Source organism: Heteronotia binoei, chromosome 5 (genome assembly GCF_032191835.1).
Source record: "Heteronotia binoei isolate CCM8104 ecotype False Entrance Well chromosome 5, APGP_CSIRO_Hbin_v1, whole genome shotgun sequence".
Classification (NCBI taxonomy): domain Eukaryota; kingdom Metazoa; phylum Chordata; class Lepidosauria; order Squamata; family Gekkonidae; genus Heteronotia; species Heteronotia binoei.
The window spans coordinates 44,232,937-44,260,477 of NC_083227.1; the positions used below are offsets into that span (position 1 = coordinate 44,232,937).

General features: G+C 44.9%; 2 protein-coding genes across 4 annotated transcripts; both read left to right on the top strand.

Moving 5' to 3' along the window:
• The first annotated feature begins 1,981 nt into the window (after positions 1 to 1,981).
• Positions 1,982 to 17,759, top strand: LOC132572409 (serine/threonine-protein kinase pim-3-like). 2 transcript variants are annotated; one of them, XM_060239376.1, is made up of 6 exons: positions 1,982 to 2,411; positions 7,783 to 7,883; positions 10,179 to 10,229; positions 10,339 to 10,705; positions 12,418 to 12,594; positions 15,776 to 17,759. In XM_060239376.1, exons 1-6 carry the CDS (start codon positions 2,324 to 2,326, stop codon positions 15,943 to 15,945), a joined length of 954 nt encoding a protein of 317 aa, XP_060095359.1. In that variant the 5' UTR covers positions 1,982 to 2,323; the 3' UTR covers positions 15,946 to 17,759. The 2 variants fall into 2 exon arrangements, with proteins under 2 accessions (XP_060095359.1, XP_060095360.1); XM_060239377.1 differs by lacking the exon at positions 1,982 to 2,411 and adding an exon at positions 7,213 to 7,586.
• A 1,603-nt stretch (positions 17,760 to 19,362) lies between these two features.
• Positions 19,363 to 26,977, top strand: LOC132572410 (epidermal differentiation-specific protein-like). Of its 2 annotated transcripts, none has more exons than XM_060239379.1 (2): positions 19,363 to 19,415; positions 25,527 to 26,977. In XM_060239379.1, the coding sequence occupies exon 2, from the start codon at positions 25,540 to 25,542 to the stop codon at positions 26,632 to 26,634; it is 1,095 nt and encodes a 364-aa protein (XP_060095362.1). In that variant the 5' UTR covers positions 19,363 to 19,415; positions 25,527 to 25,539; the 3' UTR covers positions 26,635 to 26,977. The 2 variants fall into 2 exon arrangements, with proteins under 2 accessions (XP_060095362.1, XP_060095363.1); XM_060239380.1 differs by lacking the exon at positions 19,363 to 19,415 and adding an exon at positions 22,905 to 22,929.
• The last annotated feature ends 564 nt before the right edge of the window (positions 26,978 to 27,541 follow it).

A 27,541-nucleotide genomic window follows, 5' to 3' on the forward strand; every position in this document is an offset into this window, starting at 1 on the left:
TGTGAGGGGTTAGAATGTCAGATGAGGATCTGGGAGACCACTGTTTGAATCCCCCCTCTGCTATGAAGATGGCTGGGGTGAGTGACTTTGGGCCAGTCACACATTCTCAACATAACCTACCTAATAGAATTGTGGTGAAGATCCCCAACTTGGAAGAAAGGCAGGGTATAAATTAAGGAAAAAATAGCTTTAGGAAAGCAGCTCTTGGTGATGCCCTGCTCATTTATTTTATTTATACATTAAATGTATGGATCACCCAATCCCTGAGTCCACAGGGCTCTGGGCAACGTACAACAGTTGATAAAACACAATACAGGCATTATTAAATTACAATAGAATCATTCAGTGTAATTTTAAAAATAAGATTTTCCATAGTCACTGTTTTTGGAAAGGTACAGGGAAGCTAAATTGATTGGTCTCAAAGGCTTGTAAATATCATTCATTCTCCCCTAACTATCTCACCCTTACTTAAAAACTCTTATAGAACAATCCTAAAAAAAGCTAGGCTACTGAAATGGGTTTAGGATTGCAGTGTTCAGATAAGTAGAGGAAAGCAGGCCTCCTATTACAAGACAAGAGTAGTTTTACTTTGGAGCTGGGGTGCCAGACTCTAGGTGGGGAGATTTCCTGGGGTTACAACCAATCTCCAGATTACAGAGTTGAGTTCCCCTGGAGGCAATGGCTGCTTTGGAAGGTGGACTGTATAGCCTAAGTCAGAGGTGGCCAGACTGTGGCTGGGGAGCCACATGTGGCTCTTTCACACATATTGTGTAGCTCTTGAAGCCCCCACCACCTCAGATTGAAGGCATTTGTCTCTTTAAATCACTGGCTGACTTGGAGAATGCATTTAAAGTTTCTTTCTTTCCACCTCTCCCTCCCCCATCTATTTGGCTCCCTTCCTTCTTACCTTGCAGCTCTCAAACATCTGACACTCATATTTTGTGCCTCTCAAACATCTGACATTTATTATATGTGGCTCTTACATTAACAAGTTTGGCCACCCCTGGCCTAAGTTACACCCCATAGAGCAGGGCCGGTGCTAGGCTTTCTGGTGCCCTAGGCGAATCACCCACTAGCCCCCCCCCCCATTATTAAAAAAACATAGGGAAAATTAAGAGTGTCAAACTTGAAACTTTTCACATCTTTAAATTACTGATTTTTAATTTTAATTTTTTTAAAAAATGTGATAAATTAATTTAAAAATTGTGAGAATAATTGCTTGCCAGCCACGCCAGGAAGGAGGATGACAGGATAGGATGAGATGGGAGGCCAAGTCGCACATCAGAGAAGGGGGTGGCATGGCTTTGTTGAGGGCAGCTTGGTGATGGGAGAGGACAAGGTGACAGTGGTCAGGAGCCAGAGTCATGTGTCGGGGAGGGGAGGGGCACCCAGTGGTGCCCCTAGGCCAGGTGGCGCTCTAGACAACTACCTACTTCACCTACTCCCACGCACCGGCCCTGCCATAGAGGTCCCTCTTCAAATTCTGTCCTCCAAGCTATGCCCCCAAATTTCCAGATTTCTAGCCCAAAGTTGGCAACCTTAAGTGGCCACTGACGCACATTAACACTCCTTATTAACTAACATGAAAGAGCTATTACTCCACTTCCATTTTCATAAGAACATAGGAGACGCCATGTTGGATCAGGCCAATAGCCCATCCAGTCCAACATTCTGTGTCACACAGTGGCTAAAAAACCCAGTTGCCATCAGCAGGTCCATCAGTGGGGCGAGAATACTAGAAGCCCTCCCACTTGTTCCAGACAGACGCCGTGGCTAATAGCCACTGATGGACCACCAGGGTGAAAGTCCTTTGCCCTCAGTATATACATGAGAAGAGGGGCGGGGAGGGGGGGAGAGGGCGTTCGCGAAAGTCTAACCTTTTTTTGCCCCACAACAGGGATATAACTAATCTGCGTTAAGTGCTCTTTTCGCGTGCACCCTCGGAGGTTCTTTTACTGCTCGTTTACTCTCATTGGCTGCCCCTTTTTTGAAGTATCCACTTTGCCCAGCCGGAGAGGTCACTGAACTAGCGCCCCGAGCCGGGGCCGGTTTCTATTGCAAAAGGAAAGAGCGTCGCCAGACAACTGGACACCGCGGGCCAAGCTGAGAGCAGCGAGGCAGGGTCCAAAGTGCCTGGCTGGAGTGAAACCTGGGCGGGCCTTCGCGACGGCAGGCGTGGCAGTGTCAATTTCCCAGCCCCCTGGAGGCTTGCTTTGGCTTCGGGTTGCTGCCTTGGGATCGGGAGTTCGTTTCTTGCCGCTTTTGATCCTTCGGAACTTTGTCCTTGCCGGTGAATTGCCAAATTGGGGGCAAAGCTGCAGTGATGTCTTCGGTGCAGGTGCTTTATCCGCCCAAGATCCACCACAGCGTGCTCAGCCCAAAGAGCTTCCCCAAAGATGAGCCGGCTCAGGGTAAGTGCTCAGGGACTTGGGAGAATCGCTTGCAGATCCGGTGCATTTATACGGGAAGCGGATTCACAGACACTCGGATTGTCTGTACCCACCGCCTTTGCCGAGGGTGACAGCAAGGAAGAAGTCCTTGCATTTAGTACTAGAATTAGATTTTCTCCCCTCCCCAACACACATTAGGCTTGGGAGCCCTGAGGACACCCACGTTGGGGGGGATTATTATCAGTTGCCCTCGATTTATATTAATGCCCTGCCCTGATACCGCAGTTTGGGAGAACCTGCAAAAGGGCATATCTTGACTTTGTATCAGTTTAACTGTCAGGGCTTTCGCCAAAGAATCCTGGGACTTGTAGTTTTGCTGAAAGCGCTAAGAACTTGGTGATGAGACAGAATTTCTTCTCCAGGCCTCTCCGTGAACTACAGTTCCCAAGGTTCCCTAGGGAGATGAAATAAAGACGTAGTGCGTTCAAATCTGATGCGTAGCTGCATTGCAATCCCTGTTCTGACGGCACTGGTGACCCTGCAATAGAGGTCTGTAGAGAGGGACGATATTGCCACAAAAGGCCACAGAGACGGCGTGCTTTGCTGCTTTTCAGCTGTAGGGATCAGCAGAGCGACCACCTGTTTTGTATGTTCCTAAAAGAGAGTCAAGCTGAGAATCTTTTTTTTTCTTTTTTAAATCACCGATTCCTTTTTTTCATCAACTTTGCTAAGGACAAGGGTTAGCGCGCAAACCAAGTCTTGGACCGGAGTGATTTACGTTTCTAGAGCTGCCCAAGATACTGTTTTCTTGTTGGTGGCAGAGGACACAGCGCCGGGACGTTTAAGAAACGCGGCCTCTGTGATATTTCCAACAAATTCCTTATTGCTAAGTTTAAAGAGATAGGGAGAGTTGCACCTCAGTGCTGACCTCTATGGGCAGCTTCTGGCCTATTGCAACGAAACCCTCTGCCTACAAATTTGCGATTGGCAAATTCCTCTCTCTCTTCACCTGGGTTCGGTTCTGAACTAGGTTCAAGCAAGTGCAAGCACTGAATAATTAACGGCCAGTGGAATATATATATATAGGGGGAGGGGGCTGACTGTGTACTCTCAGTACCTGGCCTTGAACCTGCTTTCAACTGGCAGTGGGAAGCGTTTGCCAGACAGCTGTAAAAATAAAGAGGCCACTGAGATGGGCAGGCTTGTTAGTAACTGCCTGTGTCATACTTTCTGGACCCCCACCCCCTCGCCAGGACTTGTCACCCAAGAATTGTGTCCTATATCAAGTCTACTATATTAAGACGGTCCTACTAACTGTCTATTTTGCCTGTTTTAGAATGTTCAAAGTCCCATTCAAAAAGAAAGCCCAATGCTATAATTGCAGCAATTCTGTAAAATAGGTCAGTATTATTTCCCCTCACACTGTGGGAGAAATCCCGCTGAGGTGGAGAGAGCCTAAATCCACCTAGGGAATACTTAGCAGGGATGAGATCTGACTTCCTTGTTTGGTAGCTTATTTATTGACAGCGCAGAGTTCCTCCAGTCTAATTGACCAACTTCCATAAGGGCACCTCCAGCAGTTAATTTAATATCCTTGTAACTTTTTTGTTGCCAGAAGTTAATTTGATATGCTTGTAATTTTTTTCTTTGCCGTCAAATCACACCCCTGGAGTTTTCAAGGCAATAGATGTCCAGAGGCGATTTACCATTGCCTGCCTTGTAACCTTGGTATTCCATGGTGCCCCCCCCCAATCTAAATACTATCCAGGGCCGACCCTGCTAAGCTTCCAAGATCTGACAACATCAGGCTAACCTGGACCATCCAGGTCAAGACTATCCTGGTGATAGTCTAATTTGCTGTACATAAGTAATGTCCTTGATAGTGATTTAGAAAGTTCACTGAAAATCCTGGCTACATTTTCTACTTAAAAAAACAACTACCAGTACAAAAAAGTGCTTGTAATATCCCTTCCCCTCTTGTGGCACCTTAAAGTCTAACAAAATTTTATTCCAACATAAGCATTTTGTGGATATGAGTGAATTGTCAATATTTTATGTTAGAGATGGAGGGAGAACCTAGCTGGGTTAAGATGCAAAGAAGCACACGGTGGAATTGAATTATGTAACCATTAATAAAAGTCCATTTGTTCTGGAATAAAATTGTGCCACAAAGACCGCCCTCCCCTCATTTTAACAAAGTTTTAGTCCAGCGGCACCTTTAAGACCAATGAAGTTTAGTTCTGAGTAAATTTTGTTGATCTTTAAAGGTGTCACATGACTCATACTTTGTTCTGTTGCTTCAGACCAACAGGCCTACCCACCTGAGTCCCCCTCCATGGTAATTCCTGGCACAACAACCCAGTGAGAGAGCCATCATCCCCTTTTGACCCATCCCCCTTGTCTTCCAACCCAACCTTTTCCCTCTACTCACCCCCCTTATCTGAAGAAGTGAGCAGTGACTCAGGAAAGCTCATGTTCTGCCGGCAACCTTTGTTAGCCTTGACGGTGCTACTGGACTCTTGCTCTTTTTCTCCCTCTCACCCCTTGACATACTTCGGCGATGACCCCTTTTGCTAGAATCCTCCCTAGAATGGTCAGACGGCCCCACCAGCGCTTTGGCCTTGCGACTTGTCTCACGGGGCTCGCCTTGTCCCCTTTCCTGGCACCGTTGTGTCTCCTACAAAGAGCACAAAAAACAAACAACTCCCCTCTTGTTTTCTTATCCAGCGGCCTCTGATGTGGCACACATTTTTCCCCTCACCCAGCCCAGATCCTTCTCGGGTTCACCCCCCCTCCCCCACAGCTCTGGCTGCACTGCTAGTGGTGAGGTGGGCGAATTGCTTATCGAGGCATTTTATGGCCTGGAGCTCCCTGACTCGGGAGCATTTCTCACATTCCAAAGGGAGCTTTGCTAGAGCCACAGTTTACGGCATTGGGCTTATCGCTTTCAGGCTGCAGTGCGGGAAAGTGAAACCGGGCGGGCGGACTCTTCTAAGCTGGGGTTGGAAAAAAAGACGGTGCGGTCATTCCAATAAGATTGATTTCTGGGGCATCGGTTTCAATCGCGTTGCATTTCAGCCTCCGCTGCTGGGCTTCTTAGGAGTCATTGCCATAGCAAACGGCTCCACCGGTTCATCAGCGGCCTGGCTTTTGAAGATTAGGCCTTGTGGTCTTGGGTGGCTTGCTTAAAGCCAGCCCAGTAAATGCCTGCCAGGAGTTGGCAAGAGCACTCGCTCCTACACTCCCAGGCTGAGTTTGAAATTGATCTCTTTTTTTGCTCTCAAGTAGCCAATTTATGGTGATACACCCACCTCCCCGTAGGGTTTGTGAGGCAAGAGGCCTTCAGAGGTAGTTTGCCGTTGCTGTCTCTGCGTCCCAACCCTGGGCTTCCTTGGTGATCTCCCATCCAAATACTGATCTGATGAGACCTACAAAGAGCACAACAAACAACCTGGGCTATCCAGGTCAGAGGTCATAAATGGATTCTAATAGGCAGGAATCATAGAGTTGGCAGGCAGCTTAAGAAGTTGGAGAGCTGCTAGGTTGAGATAGTTTGGACTTATTCGGCATTTAGAGGCGCTCCCCCCCACCCCCGCTCTAGGAATCAGGAGTCTTTCTGCTCAAGGCAATGGCTTTTCAAAACAACTGCTTCTGTTTTACTTTATAGCATGGGGTGGCCAAACTGCGCCTGGGGAGCCACATGTGGCTCTTTCACACACACACATTGTGTGGCTCTCGAAGCCCCCACCACTCTGTCTGCAAGCCTGAAGAAGCCATTTGCCTCCTTAAATCACTTCTCCAAGCCAGCTGGCAGCTTGGAGAATACATTTAAACTTAAAGTTGCTTTCTTTCCACCTCTCGTCCCCCATCTATTTGCTTTCCTTCCTTCCTTGCAGCTCTTAGGCATCTGTCGTTCATGTCTTTAGGCTCTCAAACATCTGATGTTTATTCTATGTGGCTCTTACCTGAAGAAAGTTTGGCCACCTGAATGAATGGCTGCTGCACTTACTGGCATGGAGGTGGGGGTCCAGCCCTTTGTCAGCCATTCTGAAGTGGCAGTTCCAGCTCAAGTACAAAAAGAGGTTGCAGGGCGGTCCAGAGCAAAATCCAGAACCAAAAGCCACGTGATAGCCTTTAATTTATGACCTGTCAAAATGCAAGCGGCTCCACCAGTCCCGGCACTGTAATGGGGAGAACCCTTCGGTGCAAGTCAAGGCGTAGAAGAGGGAAGGCAAACGGAGGTTGCCCAGTTGGGTAAATAATGCCTAGCTGCTTTTGACTCTTGCAATATTGTGGGCTGGCGGTAGTTGGCCAGCTCTGGCAGGTTGTGATGCAGTCTGGGGAAGGGGCAGGTGATTACGGGGAGGCGCTGGGCTGCTTCTCCTCCAGTATGTTCGTCTGAGTGAGTGTCAGGAACAAATGCATCGTCCATAAATCAGTCGGCATCGAAGCTAGACTCCATCGTTACAGGTGCTGGTGCTTGCGAGTCAGCATTCTCGCGGCAAAGGGCAGCGACCAAAGGCATTAATAGCAGCAGCAGCAGCAGCAGCAGCAGCAGCAACAAGAAACCACCCGAAGGAAAAGCTTCAGGTGAACCCAAAATGGTGCACGGAATAAGCAAAACAAACCCGCTCACTCCCTCTGCCCAATTCTTAAATCTAGTTTTAAAGAATCAAGGTGAGGCAGGATCGCACGTGGGTAAACGGGATGGGGGAGTAAAGAGTGGAGAAGAAAGCTTCTCGCGCGCCTCCTCTCCATTGGTTGCAGTTACCCGCCGCTACACTTCTGATTCGTTAAGAACCGTCGCTTCCCGCCCCCTCTTGAAGCTGGTCCTTTCCCGTAAGTCTGTTTGTTCGTCCCCCAAGCGGTTTAACCCCGCCCTGCCGAGGGGGGGGAAAAGAGAGCAAACTCTTGCTTCTTGACTCTGATTGGCTGGGCCTTTCGCCTTCTTCCCGGGGCTCGCTTCCCGATTGGCCCGCGTCGGCGTAGAGTTGGAATTTTCGTAAAGCGGAGGAATTTCAAGACGCACGTGGTGGCAGCCGCTGCTCTAGTAGCAACAATTCCAAGCCTGGAGTTGCGGACTGTCTCCTGGCTGTTAGATTGTTCTTCTGAAAGCCATGCTTTTGGCTCAGGAGCCCGTTTGCCAGGGAGGACCGCAGGCGCCGGGAACGGACTCGAAGGATCCTTGCCACTTGGGTACATATTAAGGCGTATTGCTTGTTTATGGGCGTCTTTGTGAATGGAAATCCTGGGGATGGGGAAAGCCACACAGCTGAGATCTTTCCCGGAGGCGAAACTTTGTCTTGCTCCCAGTACGGCTAAAGACTGACTGCTTCCACGTGAGAAATTACTTTTGCATTGACTTTCCGCTCTGTTTCTTTGTCGCTTGCAGGGAAGGCGACCTTGGAATCGCGCTACCACCTGGGTGCTTTAATCGGGAGCGGCGGCTTCGGGACGGTATACGCGGGGACGCGGCTCAGCGATTCCCTCTCGGTAAGCGAGCGGCTGCGGCTTTTTTAGGGGAAAGGGTAGATGATACCACTGAATATCATCTATAGTTTCCGGACTGCAGTTAGGGAGTAGTACGTCCCCCCCATACCACTGACTTTATTTCCATTCTAATTTTTTACCACTCCCTCTCCCTGCCCGCTGTCCGGTTTTATTTAAACCGACTTCTGCCCTTTATGTAATTCTTGTCGTCCCAAGAATGTTTTCCTGAACCTTTTGGCTTCCCCTGCGCATGGTGGGATTTCCGAGTCTCTTCAATCCGCCCCACAACCCAGTCGAATGTTTGATAAATATCTATTGTATTAATGAGATCAGGAAGGTCATGGAGCATGTCTCATATTATCCTATTTAGGGATATCAGTTTGTAATATGACCTAGTTTACTCCTTCAAAAGGAGCCTTTGCTGCTGCTGGTTCCAAGCTGTTAAAATGTCCCTAAGAAAATCCATCAAGACTTATTCTCTGCTTAAAACGGTTGTGTATGCACAACTTTAATAACTGGTGCAAGTTTCAGCTGCTGAGAAGAGCCAGTGATGTCGAATAGAGAACTGCATGTGAGGGAATTTCCACATCACAAGACCTGCAAAGGTCCTAACCATAGCTCTGCATAACATTGGAAGGTGCACTTTTGCAGAGAAAAGGTTTTTTTGCTTTTCACTGCCAGCTCCTCCCCCCTTTCTGTCTTATGGTTGGTTAGTGGGTCCTGCTTAGGAATTTACCTAATGCAATCAAGATATCAAGGGACTGGGTGGGTGTAGATAAGAAAGGATTACTCAGTCTGCCTCAATTGCCTTAGGGCACTGCCTATATCAATTGGGTACCAGTATCAGCTGAGTCTGTTTAGTCTGAGAGAAATATGCCCTCCCTGATACTGTTGCAGCATTCGTTGTCCCTAAAAACTGCTACGCTGCCATCAGGTGTTAATTTAAGTATTAAATGGCTTGATGTTTTTGGCTAAAATGGCTTGATGTTTTTATGTTTACTATTTATTTTACCATGTTCTGTGAGCCATCCTGAGCCTGCTTGTGGGATACAAAGTGAATAAAATAAATCATATAATAAAATCAAAGGGGGGTTACTTCCTTAAATTAAAGACTACTTTACTTACCATTTTATCCACTGTGTGTAGATCCTTCCCAATATGTGCTGCGACTGTTCAATCTGTGTTTATGCTTATGCATAGGACAAAGCAAAAAAGAATTCAAGGTTTCAGAGATGAAAAATGGCTGTATTATGGAAATCCTTTGCATAAATAGTAAAACATTGTCACAAAGCAATATTCAGTAAAAATGCATTTCACAGAAATAACTGGTAATGATGTCACTGGCAAAAAATGCTCTAATTCCATCTAACAAAACAATAGTTGCTGCACAGTTTTCTGTTGTGGACATGTGTGTGTTGGTGTTGAACATATGAAGCTGCCTTATACTGAAACAGACCCTCAGTCCATCAAAGTCCATATTGTCTACTCAGACTGGCATTGCTCTCCAGGGTCTCAGGCAGAGAGAGGTCTTTAATGTCACCTACTGCCATATGCTTTAACTGAAGATGCCAGGGATTGGATTTGAGACCTTCTGCACACAAAACAGATGCTCTTCCATGGGTCCTCCCCATTATTGTGACTGTACCACCATTTTTGTGAATTGCATTTTTTGCCCCTTTGGATATGTTAATTTTATTATTTGACTATTTTATTTCAAGATGTATTCCTTTGAACTTAATGACTGCTATGATGTATTTCAGCCCTTGAATGTTTTATCGGCACATTTGTTTTAATATTTAACTCTCATGGCTCACAATGTTTCTTACTCAGGCTCTCCATAATATGCCAGTCTTTCAACTTTGAAACTTCTACTACTTGTGTACTCTGTTTTTCTGTGTTAATGAGTTTGCTATTTTCTGCTTTCTCTATATTGTGTTCATCTGCACCAAAACTGTATGCCCATTTTCCAAGTTCACATAATACGGCAACAGCACATATTGGGAGGTTTGTGCACGCTTGGTAAGTTCCCTGTATGCACAATCCTAGTGTTTGAAAACAGGGTTGTGTCAAAGAGAAAAAGGGTCTGGATACAGCTTTGTTTTAGCCCCCTAGTGGCCAGATTGGCCTTTAGGGTCAACCTTTGAAGTTATCCTAAACTGTACTTGAGTTCCTGGGTAAATTATGGTGAGCAGGAAATGCCCTCTTTCTCCTCCTGTTATATTATATAGCAATAATCAGGCTAGCATTTTGGCTCCAGTAGATCTAGTTTCTTAAATCTTTCTCTTCCCTCCTGTTCAGGTGGCCATTAAGTATGTTGCCAAGGAACGAATCTTGCAGTTCCACCATATGGTAAGCTTTAAACCCTTCTATGCTGTTCCTTGCATTTAGGGTGTTGTGGCCCCCTCTGTTCCTTTGAAAGCAGTGGCCAATATGAATCTCGCCTCTGTTCCATTTCCAGAATGGCATGCTGGTCCCGCTTGAAGTCCTGCTGCTGAAGAAAGTGTCGTCTGCAGGTTGTCGAGGCATTATCCGCCTCCTGGACTGGTTTGAGGAACCTGATGGGTACTTCATCATTATGGAACGCCCCCTTGTGTATCAGGACCTCTTTGACGTTATCACTGACCGGGGCCCACTTCCTGAATCCTTGGCTGCCAGTTATTTCAAGCAGGTGGTTGAAGCAGTGCAGCATTGCCACCTATGCGGTGTACTGCACCGGGACATCAAAGATGAGAACATTCTGGTAGACCTCCTGCATGGTGAACTGAAGCTCATAGACTTTGGCTCTGGTGCCTTGCTTCGGGACTCTCCATATACAGACTTTGATGGTGAGTATGCTGTATGTGTAATTGGGGGGGATTGAAGACAAGCACTTTGAAGCAATCCAGGACCATAAATCTCTTACAAAGATGGAACCTCCATATGGCCAGCACAGGTAGTCGGTGTGGTGAAGCATGACCTATCTCACGCCGTTCTGGCTCCTTTCTCTGTCCTGGACAATAACAAGTGATTCTGTCATTCCTCAGTTATATTTGTGGTCCTATGGAGTAACTTTTCCGATTTCTTTTCTTCAGTATAGATCAAGATGGGTAGCCGTGTGAGCCCACCTTTGGCGGGGGAGGCAGGATATAAAAATAAATTTACTTTACTTTACTTTACCGTGTGTCTGCCTGTCTAGCAGTAGAAAAGAGTAAAGAGTCCAGTAACACCTTAAAAACTAACAACATTTGTGGCAGAGTATGAACATTTGTGATACCTGAAGAACCAAGCAGTGGCTCATACCCTGCCACAAATTTGGTTAGTCTTTAAGGTGCTACTGGACTTTTACTCCTTTCTGCAGTATATTTCTTTCCCCGTCAAAGGCTGAAGCCCCTGTCTCTGCTCTTCTGCAGATGTTCCATCCAAGGCTCAGAACTGAGATGGCCTGTTATATCTTTAGAGGAAACTCACATTGCTAGTTTTTTTAGGGAAGGCCTGTTGGAGAGTTTTTGCTGGAGGGGTTCTTGCCTGATTGCAGTTACGTGGGTTAACTATGCCTTAATACACTGTAGCCATCTATTTTTACACATACTGTTGGCTTGCCTGAGGAGGAGAAATTCCAGTTGGCGCTAAGAACTGTTAACTGATCTGTTTGTACACAGAAGCAGGTGATGGCACTAGTAACTTGGCTAATGCGTACAAAAAAGTGTGCTTTTTGTAGCTATATCTTGAAAGACATGGGGCTAGTTGGCATTGCCATTAGTAATCCTGTGCTTGGCCTGTATCATTTCAGACTGAAAGTGGAAGCTCGCATGACTGAACGCTCCCTTGCTTTAAAAAAACAGCAACCTGCTGATAGAAAGCTAGCACGTCTTGGACAAAAGTGAAAACCTTTCCCCCTAATATGCTGATTTTCTTTGTGCAGAGGAATTTATGCTCCTGTGGAGGCATTCAGCCATGTAGGTGCTGCCTCTAGTCTGAAGTGGAACCCAAATGCCAGGGTGTCACCTCAGTAAGAATCAGGCTGTACCTTCTGTTGCAAAAAAGTGGAATGCCTAAGCTTTTGGACATAATGTGTTCCCCAGCCCTACTGTTGTGTGTTTCTGCTGTTTATTTATTTAGCAATTTCATCATCTCAGTTTTGCAATTGGCAGTAGTTATTGATTTTTTATTCTGTAAAAGTAACCAAAGGCTTTTGATGGTTAGCCAGAAATGTCCAATGTAGTGTTCTTTTGGTTCCAAAGCAGGATGGAGTCCCTCTAGGCATGAGTTCAGTTGCTCTTCAGAGACCCAGTTTGGTGTAGTGGTTGAGAGTGCAGACTCTCTAATCTTGGAGAATCAGGTTTGATTCCCCACTCCTCCACATGCAGCTGTGACCTTGGGTCAGTCACAAGTTCTCAGAGCTCTTCTCTCAAGAAGCAATTCTTGAAAGAGCTCCCTCAGCTCCACCTACTTCACAGGTTATCTTTTGAGGGGAAAGGAAGGGAAGGAGATTGTAAGGTGCTCTAAGACTGAGTGAAGGGCAGGGTTATAAAACAAATTCCTTCTTCTCTATCAATAGGCACCCGCGTCTACAGCCCTCCTGAATGGATAAAATATCACCGATACCATGGCCTGCCAGCTACTGTGTGGTCACTGGGTGTGCTTCTTTATGATATGGTGTGCGGGGACATCCCTTTTGAAAGAGATGAAGAGATCCTTCTTGGGAAACTCCACTACCATTGCAGGGTATCTGCAGGTAAGGTGTTGTTCTTGACCGGGTGAGTGTACACCAAAGGATCTATGCCAGATGTTGTTGTCATCAATCTTGAGAGGCATCAGATATCTTAACGTGCACTTGCATCTTTCCAGGTTCTTAAAAAAACAAACAGGAATTGAGTGGCACGAGAGGAGGGGTGGAAGAATCAATGTAAGCGTCTGTTGATGACAGAATGATAAGCCAAAATGTTCTCTATACGATCTGTTATAGAATTTTCAGTTTGAAGAACAGATTGCCACAGAATAGAGAATGGAGAAGGCAAGATGCCTCAGGGTACAGGGCACAGAATAAGTTTTAGTGTAAGCAGTAGAATCATATATTAAGTTGACTTGGTGCTGGGAGGAGTACCAGGGATCTAACCAGAGATGTTTTGAATACAAAACATATACTACCATGAACACAAAGATGACTTGGCACTTTTGGTGTTCATGGTAGTAGTCAAGTCAGCATAATAATAGCAGTACAAAATTAATATAGTATAAAACAGGATAAAAACTTAACTTTCATGTACAATTGTAGGAACAGAAATTATTACTGTGATATCCTTTGGCGCAGCTTTAGAGTAGAGAAACTTGGCTAATTCATGGTAGTATATTTTTTGCATTCCGGAGGTCACTGGTTAGATTCCTGGCACCTCAAGTTTAAAAAGAATAAGGGGGTTTCTGGTAGTCCATACCAAACCTTTAATGGCATAATAGATTCAGATAAAAATACACAGAATATAAAAATTTAAACATTGGAGATAAAATCAAAATAAAACCAAGCTTACAGATGCATTCAAACATGGTCAGAATTAAATTTAAGGATGTCAGCCAGAAATTTTGCCACAGCCTCACTAACCGCCCCCTCAGTATCACTCAATAAATAATAACAGGGTGGCAGAATAGACAAATCTGGAGAAAAAGAAAGCTTGCCAAATAAATCTTTACAGAGGTTATGGTATAAAGAACAATCAAGCAATATATGCTGGATTGAGTCAGGGGTATTTGCTCCACAGGAGCAAAGTCTGTCGGCTAAAGGGACTCGCTGATATCTCCCTTGTAAAACTTTGGAGGGAAACGCGTTTAGTCTAGCCAACATAAATGCCCTGCGATGACTTGGAGTGGTTAGGTCTGATAGATAATTGGGCATTTTGCCACAAAAAGCATAAAGACCTAAGGAAGCTGGAGAGCAAATATAAGGGTCAGTTGGCCGTAATTTCGTTTCCTCCGATTCCCATAGTCTCAGTTTAATACATCTGAAGATATATGACTCATCAGCGGTAGAAAAATCATCTACCTCTAACCCCAATTGATTGAGTTTAGACAGAAGCACTGCTGTCCAGGATGAAATATATGGGTCTCTTTTCATACAATCAAGAAGGCTGTTGGGATCTGTTCTAAAATGAATTTTGAGCCAGAATTTAAACACTGCAATCCAGGCTTTTGTCTCCACCAAAGACTGACCCACTTCAGAGCAGAGAGCAAAGTAGGACACACATTTTGGCAAACCAAGAATTTGTCTAAAGAATGAGGCTTGAATGCCCTCCACTTTCCTGGTAAAAGCTGAGATCCAGTGTTTCCTGGTAAAAGCTGATTCTGGTAGTCAATCTGGAAAACACTAAGACCTTGGAGAGCCACTGCTAGCCACAGTAAATAAGCCAGTGCGTCTTGACTTGCTGCAAGATGGGTGGATATGCAGAAGTAATGGGGAGGTCTGAGATGTATTAAGGATGCCTCTGTTTTGCATCATGCATAACCCTTTCCAGCTGACTTGCTTTGTGACACCTTTCTCCTACTTCTGTTGGTACAATCATAGCCAGTTTAAATCCCATCAGTGTATATATGATGGATTTCTTATTTTTGTCCCAAAATTATCATTTCACCCTTGTTCATACTGAATGTCTTCTGTTATTTTGTTGCCCGACATTCACCCATTTTGGAAAAAATGGTTCCAGAGCTCTTTGCACATGGCTGGTGTTTCCACAGTTCTGAATAGTTCGGGTGTCTTTCACAAACTTGGCTAACCTCAGTGCTCATCCCCCAAATCCAGATTGCTCATTCTTACCCTCTTCTTCCTGTTCTTAAGCTAGTTGCTGATCCATAAATGGACTGGATCTCTTATGCATCAGTGCCTTTTTTTGTTTGTTTCTGTATACATAATGAATCTGCCTTGGATAATGGAATTATTCAGTATTTTTTTAAAAATCCCACCTTTCTTGCAAGGAGATCCGGGTGACATACATGCCTGTCTTCCTCTGTTCTTTCCTTTCAACAACGTTGTGAGGTGGCATGGGCTGGGAGAATGGCTTGTCCAAGGTCACCTGGTGAATTTTGTGGCTGTGGGAGGATTTGAACCTGGATCAACACTGTGTTGCCCCATGGGCTTTCCCCAGTTTGCCCAGGACAGTAGTTATGCTGCTGCTGATATTGGATTTTATCCCGCCCTCCACTCTGAATCTCAGTCTGAGTGGCTTACAGTCTCCTTTATCTTCCACTCCCACATCAGACCCTCTGTGTGGTAGGTGGGGCTGACAACTCCCCCAGAAGCTGTTCTTTCAAGGACAACTCTGTGAGAGCTATGGTTGACCCAAGGCCATTCCAGCAGCTGCATGTGGAATTTTGGGACAAAATTTGGGCCATTGGCCTGATCCAACATGGCTTCTCTTATATTCTTAGGAGTGGGGTATCAAACCCGATTCTCCCAGATAAGAGTCTGCACACTTAACCACTACAGCAAACTGGCTCTCTAACTATGCTAACAGGCTTGGTATCTTTCAGAATTAGTGTTAACTGCATGTTTTTGTTTGGTGCCTTTTGGTGTACACCATCAGCCTTTAAAAAAAGGTTTGAATTTGTCAATTAATGCTGGAACTTTATGATTGCGACAAGGAAGCAGACTCTTGCTAGCATTAAGTATGAGCAACAAGACACTGGCCTCCACGTGGGTGGCCTACTTCACAAATGAGTTCAGTAACCTGATTCTCTGCTGGGAACTCTTCTTGCATTACTTCACTGAACCTCAATCTAGTCTGGAAGGCCTTAATTTGCTACAAACGCATCCTGGGTCACCTTGGCCACTTAGTTATAGTTTACATTTACAGACTTGGTGAGGTGATGCTTGTCAAATGGCTTTGTCCGCTAGAAGAGTGCTTTATGAATGGTTGTTTTATTCTTGACAGACTGCCGTCACTTGATCGAGTGGTGCCTCTCACTGGTTCCAGAGAAGCGACCGTCCCTGGAGCAGATCCTGGCACACCCCTGGCTCCTCACCGCCCTAGAGCACAGCGGGCGCAAAGTGCAGCAGCCACCGCCATCCACAGTCCCTAAAGCAGGCACTGCTAGCCTGTGACTACGAAGGCCTCTGGACAGCATTGAGGTGGCTTGGCACAGACTGTGGACAAAAATTCCTCTCAGCCTTTCCTTCACCAACCAGCAGATGGATTGTCAAACAGTTGCCTTGCCACTAGGGAGGGGGTGGAGGAGGGGGCGACTCATGAAAACCCAGGTCAATGGCAGCAAATCCTACACAGTCTCACTTACTATGACAGTGGGACTGTCTCATAGCCTTACCAATGGTAATACGACAGACCAATGGGCACTGCTCTGTTTACACAAGGACTCTTGGCCTATCCTGTTCACTGGTGAGGTGTAGAAGATTGGCACCAAACAAGCAGCATCCAAAGGCTTTTAGGGCTATCTGGTATTTTTTGTTTGTGTTTTTCCTTTTTTCCCTGCACTCCGGGATGGGAATCGGAGCTGAAGGAGCTTGGAAACTTCCCTGAGGAAGCAGGACTGGATGAATGTTTCAGTGTGTCATGGATATGGTGATATGTCTCCTGCGGGCACTAGCTTCTATTTATTTAGCATGATGTTCCTTGCGGGGAGCCCTGGCTGGTTCCTGCTGTGCTTACATTAAGTGCTATGCGCCTGTCTCCTGTGACATGGGTGTTGTAACCTCTGACATCCTCCACCCCATTGTTCCATTCCTGGCCAGCCATTCCAAGTCTGAATCCAGCTCCAAACGACAGGCCTGGTTTCTCTCTCCCTGGTTAGTGTAGGCTGAAGGACTTCTTTATTTTTCTAAGGGGAGGGGCTGCATAGTAGCAGAAATGCAAGAGAAACACAAATATTTGAAAGACTTAAAAATCCAGAGCCCCGAACTTTTTTACTGTAATGAGGACTTTGACTTGGATGGTGGAATCAGAGTGGGGAACGACGTTCCTGTAAATCCTGGCTGGATGCTGGAGATTTTTGAAGAATGCTCCACTTTGGTTTGGAGCTCTTGGTTCTTCTCTCAAGCTTCCTTCATTTTTCCTAGCTCTTCATCCTTGAAGCTGTGTTTAGCCAGGATGTACAGAAACTCCAGAAACTGTCCTTGGGTCACTCAAGAGTTCAGTTGTGAGCCTTACTAGTGCAATTTTCCCTCACTCCTCTTTTCACCCTTTAATAGCCTGAGGGGGCATCAGGAGCTGATGACCATGAATTTAGGGAACATGTAGCCTTAAATTGATTTGAAATGATTAAGGACTCCTTTAATGTTAATTTGGGACCTTAGAAGGGGGGGGGGGTAATAAGCCTTGTAAACAACATCGTTTGGCAGTAGAGTGTGCAGATTTTTGTAAAAGGTTAACTTCTGGGGCCCAGTCTCTGCCTCTCAGAGCTTTTCTAGCTTGAATGGTGAGAACAGCTCTTAAGGAAGTCTACATATTCCATCATATTCCTGTTTTGCTCATTCTGCGAGGGAAATGAAGAAATGGATTGTGACTCCTTGGACAGTTAATTAGTTGCGGGAGGAGGTGGAGCTGGAAACTAAATCGCATTTCACCACCACCCAGTTGAGTAACCTTCATGTGCCTTAACATGAGCTCTCTTTAGGACATGTTTACACCATCAGGGAATGGGGCAGGATGCTTGCCTGGAAAGGTTGCAGTCGGGGCAGGATCCAGCCTTGGGAAGCCCCAGCATCAATTTTCTGAGCCTGCCTTCTTTGGCAATGTAACTGAGTAGTATATTTATATTGCAGTTCAGGATCTGATTTGTGGATTTTTTTTTACTGTCTCATGCACATTTGTGCATTTGTATAACCTCACAATGCCGTGCCTTGTTTAAGGCTCCAAAAACAAAAACCGTTTCTGGGATTAAAAGATTTTTATAACAAAGAAACAACAACTGCTTAAGTTCTTTTGCTGTTCCTATCTGCATCTGGGTGAGGTGGGAGTAGGGTTGCCAGAAAGCTGGGAAATACCTGAAGATTTTCAGGGTGGAGTCTGAGGAAGGCGGGGTTTGGGGAGGGAAAGGCTTCATTGGGGTATACCATAGAGTCCATTCTCCAAAGCAGCCATCTTCTCCAGGGGACCTGATCTTGGTCATGTAGAAATAAATTGTAATAGTGGGAGATCTCCAGCTCCCATTTGGCAGCCCTAACCGGGAGGTGTTCATGGCGCTATGCATTTGTAAAGCAACATGTTCAACTTGTGCCCTCTCGATATAGCAGGCCTGAGGTGATCTCAGGAAGATTACTAGGTAGAAGCTGATGAAGACAGCAGTGACTCTCAAAAGTAAATAACCTGAGAAATCTTGTTAGTCTCCAAGGTGCTACTTGACTTCTATCTATGTGGGTGAAAGCCAGACTGTTTGGTGTGGCATTTGAACACTAAGCAACTCAAGAGGCCCAAAGAAGGTCCTTTACCCTCCTGGGTATGGAAAGAAGCTTAAAAATCTGGATAAAAGCTGCACTGGGTGCAGCAAAGGCTTTTGTGATGTGCATAGCTCACCAAAGTGGTCTATCTACGTTCCTTTACAATTTGATGTTCGGCAAGAGTAACTATGTCCAAACAAAGCTACTAGCCAGATCCCGTGCCGTAGGCCCCCCTGTGAATTGTGAACACATGGCCAAGGGGGTGGGTATTTTTCCTTTTGTCTCCATCTTTCTGCTTTACCACTTTAGCAAATATGCACAATCCCTCCTAAAAAAGTAATTCTCCAAACTACAGAAACTCAAGACCCAGAATAAATGTTGCATCATGATATGTCTGCCAGGCTTGTGCAAAATAGAAGTGGGTTTGCATAAATGTTGCATTGTGTGCTCACAGGTTTTGAAAATTTTCAGCACAAAGTCTAAAATGGCCTTGGAATGTGAGTAACGTAACTTGTGGCTAAAAGGATGTGCTCCTAGATAAACAGTTTACAAGTGGTCCCTTGTATTGCAATCCATGTTGAGGCTAAAAAGATTTTCATTGAGAAATCTATTTCCTTCTAGGATATAAACAGTGCAATTCTATTGAGTACAATGGGTTTAGACTTAAAGGGTGCAGTTCTGGTGAGGACTAGCTTATAAGGGTGCGAAGCTGAGTTAATTGGGAGTGTCATTACAGGGAAGCATAGAAGTGATTGGCTGCATGCAAGGTTAGGGACTGATTCAACCTGTTGAGTCTGTGATTGCACAAAAGCTTGCATTCTAGGTGGGGTTCTCCTTAACGTATTGAAACAATTTCTGGTGGAAGTGAGGAGGCAGTTCTGACAGGTCAGTAATCTACCCTACCCCAGCAAATTGCTGCAGTCATGCAAGGAAGTTGACCAGGGTGTGTGGGATAAATGTCATGCTTTCATGTTGAGGGAGGTTCTGGCTCCCCAAGATGGGAGGGTGTGTCTGAAATGTCATGTGGGAGATGGAACTTGTCATTCTTCATTCAGATCCTGACAGGATCAAAGTCAGCACCTCAAAGGGGTGTGTTTGTTAACACTGGGAGTATAAAGGCTTCTGCTGCTGGAGTGATTTGCGCTGAAACAAGAGAGGAGGAGTTGATGCCAGTCTTCTAGGTAAGCAGTACTTGGCAAGGATCTTAGTGTCTTATCAGGAGGTCCTGCTGTTGTCTTGCTGAAAGTGGATTGCTATTGAGACTGGCTAACTGGTTTCGAAGCAGGTTGCTGCTGTCTTTTAAGCAAAGGGATCGAAGACACCATCCAAATTAAGTACTTGGAATTAAATAATAGTGCTTGATAGAATGCTGTTCCCAGCTAAGATGTTTTGAGTACAGTCATTTTAATTCAGGTATTTTAGAGGTTGCTCAGTATTCTCCCATTTTACAGATTGGGAGGGTGGAAGATGGATTTGAAAGGCATTGGCTTGCTTGCCTTATCCCTTTGTGAGGCTGAACAAGGGTCTTACAGTTCATAGTTCAAATGCTTAATCTCTATACTTTATTTACCCAAAAGGAAGACTATGGTTCTATTCCCAGGTGTGTTGTCATAAAAAGGAGGGGGGTTATATTTGTTTACAAGTAAGAGGTAGTGGGCTCTCCTTTGGTGGTTTTTTAGCAGAAGCTAGATGGTCATCTGACAGCAATGCTGATCCTGTGAATTGGGCAGATTATGAAAGGGAGGGCAGGAAGGGCTGCACCAGTGCTTTGCCTGCATAATGCCAATTGCTGTTTTAAGGGCAGGAGAGAATTTTCTTCCAGGGATCCTGGAAAAAAGATGTGCAAAATAAAAGTGTGTGTATTGCTTCATGCCTGTTTTTGGCACTTCAAAGCCTAACGAAATTTATCCCCGCTTTCTTGGTGAGAGCGAACTTCATCATATATATATATTCAGCTCAGTCTTCCAAAGAACTGCTTCTAACCAGGCAGGGTTCACCGATGCTTTCTGGTCATGAAACAGTAGCTTATAGAGAGATGGATCCATTGGGTCAGCAACATCCTTGAGTCCATCCTTGGTCCTATTATTGGTGGTGCCTTAAACTCACCGGAAGTGGGAAAGGAGTTGGTCAGTTTACCTTCCCTCCTTCCAAAGGGGCAGGATTAAAGATAGTTGAAGGGTGGGAGTTAGGTTCAAAGGGATGAGGAGCAGCTGTGGAGTGTAGACAGGTTCACTGCAAGCCTCTATCAACACCACAACAAAATTTCCTCTAGTGCAGGGGTGTCGAACTCATGAGGGCTAGATCTGACATAAATGAGACCTTATTGGGCCAGGCCATGTCAGGCTGGGTCATGTATGTACCTTTTTAAGGTAGCAGAGATATAAACTTTATAAAGGACACAGAAAACACAATTTTAAAAAAACACATAAAACATGCTTAAAACATTAGCACTCTGGTCTTAAAGGTGCTTTCTTTGTATTTCTCCCATGTATTTCTTAAAGGTGCTTTCTTTGTAATTTCCAGGGAACTGGGCAAAGAAAGCTCTGGCTCTTTCTTTCCTTTCCCAGAGGACCAGGAGGGGGAGGAGTCCCAGCCAATAGGAGGAAGAGAAGCTTGGCTCAGCAGCTCTGCTGTGGGATTGAGAGAGCCTGGCAAAGCAAGCTCTGCCTCCCCCCCTTCCTCCTGAACCTCAGCCTCAACAGGTTTTGCTCTGTAGCTCCTGTGTGATTGAGCAAGCCTTGCAAAGCAAGCTCTTATGCAGGAGGAAGCAAGAGAGAGGGAGAAAGAAGCAGATAACAGCCAGTTGCTTGTGGGCCTGATAGGAGCCCTCCAGGGGCCTGATTCGGCCCCCAGGCCGCATGTTTGACACCCCTGCTCTAGGGCACCTTGCCTCACACAAGTTGGCCTAAGTAATTTCACATGAAAATAAATTGTGTGATTTGCTCGGCTTAATGGACCTTGAGGGTAACCAAGGCCGTGGAGAATATTGTTCTCTGGTCTGCCCCTGCTTGCCAACTCTGGGTTGGGAAAGTTCCGGAGATCTGTAGAGTGGTGCCTGAGAGGGCAGATTTGAGGAGAGAGGGAGCTAAGTAGGGATGTGATGCCATACAGTCTGCCTCTGAAGCTTCCATTTCCTCTGGAGACCTGTCTTCTGTCATCTGAAGATCAGTTGTAATTCTAGGAGATCGCCAGACACTGCAGCAGCACGGGCAAGGGGTGGAAGAGACTCACTGTAGTTTTCCTTTCTGTTACTTTTTCCAGTAAGCTGCCCTAATGTATGCTCTGTCTCAAAAGCTCACAGTGCAGGGCTTGCACCGCATGACTCTTGTGGTAACTGAATCTATCACTTGATGAGCTGTTTGAAACTAAGCATCCATCAACTTATTAGCTTGCCAACTTGAGGTAAAAACCAGTTCTGATAACCTGGCATGACTCAGGGTCAGTTCATACCATGAAACTGCTATGTCCGTTGATAATTCAGGTAGCATGAAGAATATGTCAGGCAGGATGTGGTTCTGTGTCAGTGCTCTCAAATGTGCCCAGTTTGCAATCCATCCCACAATCACTGAGTCACTGGGAAAGTGTTGGTGTACTGAACACCCGTTAAGGTGTGCGTGATCTGAGCAGGTGCTTCTACAGTAACATGACCATCAGTCACCTGCTGAACTCTATATATGAGTTCACTTGGGACTATATGCTCTTGGGTTATGTGAATTATCCATAATTTCCATGACCTTTTAACAACAAAAGAAAAAAACAGACTTTACCTCACAAAAACTACTGAACAGTACATAAATGCAAAACAAAATTAGAACACTGGTGGCAAATCTACACATAAGTTTCTGTAAATAATTTCCAAATATCTAAAAACAAGTTTCTATATGCAATTGCTGTCTGTATGCCTTGTGTTCAAATAGTGATCTATTGATTTTTAATTTTTATTAAAAAAATCTTATGTAGATCATGGATGTTAAGGTTTTTTTCCTTTGTACTTTCCCCCTGTTTTTAATAAGTGTTGTTTAAGCTATTGCACAACAAATGTGCTAATTCTCAAATGCCCCAAGCCTCTGCAATTTCAGGTAGCGTGTCTGCCTCTGAAGTTTCCATCTCCTCTGGAGAAATGGTTGCCCATCGCATACCGGGTTCGTTATTTACCTTATCAAACAGATTACCATCCAAAGATCACTATAGCACTTTAAATGTTTTGATATTTTTATGATTTTATGTTTTTAAGTCTTAATGTATTTTTTTATTTCATGTTATATACATGAACATGTAAGACCCCCCAGAGCCTGCTTTGTTGGGGAGGATGGGATATAAATCGAACACAAAAACAATTTCAGGATGGTGAGGAAAGGTAGTTTGAGCAAATGTAGTTAGCCTTAGATTTTTTTGTGAGTTGGGGGAAGACATGATTGTGTGACTGTTCTGCTGTGTTCTTGAGTGCCCATTCCCTACCCCACCCATGTTCACACAATAATTCCTCAAACTACTTGTTCTTTACTTTTGCAGCAGCATACATTTTCATACCATGACCAGGGCAGAAAACCCCCCCCAAAACCCCTGTAGTCAAGCCACATCCTGACCAGACCCCACTGATCCACAGCCTATTACTCAGCGTTCTGGTTTATTCAGAAAAGAGATTCAAGAGGGCTTAAGCCTGGGTGGCAATCTCCAACCCTTGCACCATCTGGGGTGGGATTTAAGCATAGGTTGTTCAGATGGATCTGGCTCTTTGGATCAGCCTAGTTTAGCTGCGATTGCAAACCAGTGGAGCAACAGCAGAAATGCATATTTCAACTCAAGTTTGTGTTGCTTCGCAGAGGAACTGGCTTTGCATCCCTCATGAGGATGAGATTCCCTTTTTCCCTCTACCGATATTAGGTTATGGAATTGCTGTACAGCTACAGCTTAGCCTGTGGTAAAACATACCAAAAGCTCAGCATTCTTATTTTGAATAGCGAGCGGTCAAATATCCTGAAAGACACCAAAGCAAGGAAGAGAGACCCTGCTGTTTCTTTCCACCCCAGGTTGTGCTGAGGCTGGTGAGCTGACTTGTAATTCACAGTTTCTGTGCAACCCCATAGATGCCTGCGCAAAGCTAGCTAGAGGAACATTCTAGAGCTCACCCTAGGGAGCTGTTGCTCTTACTCCCCTCAAGAGGAGATTTCTGATTATCTGCATATCACTAATTGCAGAACGAGCACCTTCCAGCTTAGTTGACTGTAGATGCTCCAGTGGCAGCAACTCGAGAAGCCCCTACCATTAAGTCTTCTGTTATAGCTATATATTCTAGGCATTTCATCTTGTGCTGTTCTTCCCTGCCACTTTTGTCCAACTAAGCTGGTAATATTCTGCATTTGTGTGCATTTCACTCCTTCCCCCTCCCCCTTGGCTCACACTGGTCCGGTCTTTCTCTGGAGAAGCAGATTTAATGTAAAATATTCCATGGGTGTGTGTGTGAAGTCCTTACCTTAGAAAACTCCTCAGTGTATCACCCATGTTCACTGCAGAATTGTTTGCATTTGCTTTAGCCTTGAGGTGGGGGGACTGATTTATACCAACTTCCACAGTTCATTGCCTCTTTAAACTTATACCCCTTGCTTCCAGTCATCTTTTCCCAGCTGAAGAGTCTTTTTTCACTGATTATTGTTGTTGCTGAGTACTTGGGAATGTGGGAATTAAAGGCAGCCTGGATAGAACTCCATTAGAAATTCAGGAATCCTACAGTGATCTTACACCCTTCTTTAAAGCTAAACTGATAACTTAAGCTGGGGATCTCAAACTGTGAGTCAAGTCCTTCACAGGAGAGTTGTGAGTGAGATGGCAGGGAGAGAATAATAGGTTGAGAAGCTGATGATGGACAACTTGGGTTTGCCTCTGCACAATGTGGAAAAATGGCCATCAAATAATGCCTGTTGTCCTGTAATGCTATGTGTTTACAAATATTAAACATGAAAAATAAAATACAAAGTTATTCATTGTCAACTGATGTCAGGTGAGATGCCTGCATTATATGTTGGGAATGGAAAGTTGCATAGAATAAGATTAGAAGTGGGCGCCACATCAAAGCAACAAAAACCTAAAATCCCCTGGCTATGAGAACAAGGCCTGTAGAGAAATCAGAACATGAAACTCTGTGGTTGAATTAGTAGGCCAATCTTGGTCAAATGCAAGAACCACAGTCAGGAAATACTAGTTGACGAGGAAACCCCCATAAGCACATGCATCATCCAGTGTTTCCCTTCACTGTAATGCTTGTATTTTCATGTGGCGTTTTTTTTCAGCTGCTCCTCTGTTGTTCATTATTACTGTTATTAAACTGTTTTTACTCGGGAGGACCTTGTCAAATCTCAGGAACTAAGCAGGGTCAGTCAGGGTTTTTTTGTAGCAGGAACTCCTTTGCATATTAGGCCACACACCCCTGATGTAACCAATCCTCCAGGTGCTTACAGTAGGCCCTGTGCTAAGAGCCCTGTAAGCTCTTGGAGGATTGGCTACATCATGGGGATGTGGCCTAATATGCAAAGGAGTTCCTGCTCAGTACACGGATGGGAGGCCCCCAAGGAAGTCTAGAGATGCTGCACAGAGGCAGGCAATGGCAAACCACCTCTGAACATCTCTTGTCTTGGAAACTCTGTGAGAGGGTCACCATAAGTTGGTTGTGAATTGATGGCACTTTCATTTATGCTCTGCTTTTCTCCCCAACAGAGACCCAAATCAGCTTACAGCATCCCAAATCAGCTTACAGCATTTCCTTCTCTTCCACTGTTTTCTCATAATAGCCCTGTGAGGCAGGTTAGGCTAGGCATGGGTGACTGGCCCAATGTGATCCAGCGAGCTGCCGTGGCAGAATGGAGATTCAAACCTGTGTGTCCCACATTCCAGTCTGACACCCTAGCCATGACATCAGGCCATCAATGTGCATAGTGTTTTATAAAGTTAAATACACCATTATAAATTAACAGCGCTTGCTCTGTACAATGTGCTAGCACAACATGCAACAAATGGCAGGAGGCAAAGGTGACGCATGAGGAATGTGAACAAATGTAGCTTCACATCCTCAGACCATTTCAGTTGTGGATGAGGTGCACTAAGGGCTACAGCAATAGGCTTTGAAGAAAAGGAAGATCTTGAAGAGGTATTGAAAGGGGGAGGGGGTATTGTAGAGGTTCCTGAAAAGGTCCCTATTTCCATTAGTTGCTGTAGAATTAATAGATTAACTCTTCTTTCTAGTTGCTCAGGCTATAGCAAAGAAAACTTTTGATTTCTCTCTCTTTTTGCTTTTCAAGCTCCAGTGGAGAAATGGATTCCAAAGAGCCCAGCATGAATAAAATAATTGTGTATGACAAGCCCAATTTTGAGGGGCTCAGCAAAGAGTTCACAAGCGATGTTGCTGACCTGCATGAGCTGGATTTTGGTGACTGCATCTCTTCCCTCAAGGTTATAGGGCAACCCTGGGTTGCCTACGCAGTCCCTAGGTTTGAGGGAGATGGCTTTGCATTTGAGGAAGGAGATTATGAAGAGGTTAACAAGAACAACAACTTCTCATCCCTCCGACTGGTTCATCATGATCTCTCTGATCCTCAGATCACTCTATATGAACTCCCCAACTATGAGGGCCAGAGCAAAGTAGTGAAAGAAGAAACCAACCTTGCCTATGGTTACTTTAATGATCGTGTCTCCTCTCATGTTGTACAGAAGGGCATCTGGCTCTTGTACAAGAACCCAAACCGAAGTGGATGGTATCACGTTGCCTGGCCTGGAGAGCGCATCCATGACTATAAATCAGAACTTAATTTTGATGACAGTGTGTCCCACCTGCGGCCCTTGATGCCTGGCCGCCCCATCATCACAGCAAAGCTGTTGTGGGACCAGAAAAAAGTGGAGGATGAGCGGGATGTCCTGATAGATGAGATTGTGGGAGCCAACTGCACCAAATATGACCAAGCATTCACTGCCAACACCAGCCGGGAATATACTGCCACAGTTCTCCAGAGCTTTCACTTCAGCAATACCACAAGTCTAAAACTGGGCTTCAGTTTCCAAGTCACTGTGGGGGCTTCCAATGTCTTGGTAGTAGAGAAAGGGAAGCATGAGTCTACCACTACCAATGAAAAGGTAGATGTTATGCTGCCTGCCAAAATCCCTCCATGCACTGAGCTTTCCATTCATGTGGTCAAGAAAGAGACAACGACCACAGTTCCAGTGGAACTCACCATCGTTCAAAATGGCAGAGAAAGGAAAGAGCTTGCAGAGTACAAGTGCGTGTCAGGTCGCACCATTAGTACCAGATACGTCATGAAGCCCATCTCCACAGAAGAGGAGACTTCCCAAACCAAGCCTACACCTGTGACTGCGGGAAAGCATTGTCATATAAGCCTTCCCACAAACCTATAGAAGTGCTTTTCCGTGCTAAGCCTGAGCCAACACCACCAGAAAACAGCTCACAAGCCACACCTGAATAAGTTGTTTTTGGTGTAGAGGTCCTCAGAGAGATGGCTATTTTCAGATTGTCTACAGGGAGAAGGACAATGGGAAAGTATACCCAGTTCTCCTTGACCATGGTGATGGTTTGTGCATTTGGTGTGTGTGTACATTATAGATGGGAGTTAATATTGAATGGTATGTATTAGTTGATAATAGTGAAAATGGAGATTTCCCTGTGAAAAATTTATGGCTTCTATCACTGACGTGCCATTCTCACTAGATCAACAGTAAAACTGAGAATAGAGTTTCTGATACCTTATTATCCTGAGCCTTATTATACCTTATTATCCTTCCTACATAATTCTTACCTATCAAGAGGTAGTTGTTGAGCGATCCACCTTGGGGAGGATTGTCAGCTGCCTTTTATATACTGAACTTTATTATTTCCTTGTCTTATTTTAGCAATCCTATATTGCTTTTGTCATCTAACAGTCTTAACTGCCTCCCTGGCTGATTTTCTGCTGCTGATATATTTAAAGAGTGTTTTTCTTAATATTTATAGCAGCCAGATCCTCTTTTCTTTCCTTTTTTTGTGCCTTACCATCAACTCACACATTTTCTTCTTGCCATTACCTCCTTAGATTTTATGGCTTTCTTGGCTTTGATGATTGACTACCCTGGAATTCTGTGCACTTTGATGTTACCTTTTGTAATATGTGACACACCTTCTGCATAGATGTAGTAATTGCAGATTTATTCAAGCATCCTGAAGAGATCTGATGCTCTTGTTTCAGCTTGACTGTTCCTCCCATTTTTGGAAGATCCTTTGTCTGAAATCACGCGGCCACATTGTGTTTAGAGCAACTTGCAACTTTTT

What these genes read in the sequence shown, in the direction of transcription:
- LOC132572409 (XM_060239376.1), top strand. Translation starts at nt 2,324, where the DNA reads ATGTCTTCGGTGCAGGTGCTTTATCCGCCCAAGATCCACCACAGCGTG. An exon ending in CAAAGATGAGCCGGCTCAGG is followed by an intron (nt 2,412 to 7,782) that starts GTAAGTGCTCAG and finishes TGTCGCTTGCAG; the next exon opens with GGAAGGCGACCTTGGAATCG. An exon ending in GGCTCAGCGATTCCCTCTCG is followed by an intron (nt 7,884 to 10,178) that starts GTAAGCGAGCGG and finishes CCTCCTGTTCAG; the next exon opens with GTGGCCATTAAGTATGTTGC.
- LOC132572410 (XM_060239379.1), top strand. Translation starts at nt 25,540, where the DNA reads ATGGATTCCAAAGAGCCCAGCATGAATAAAATAATTGTGTATGACAAG.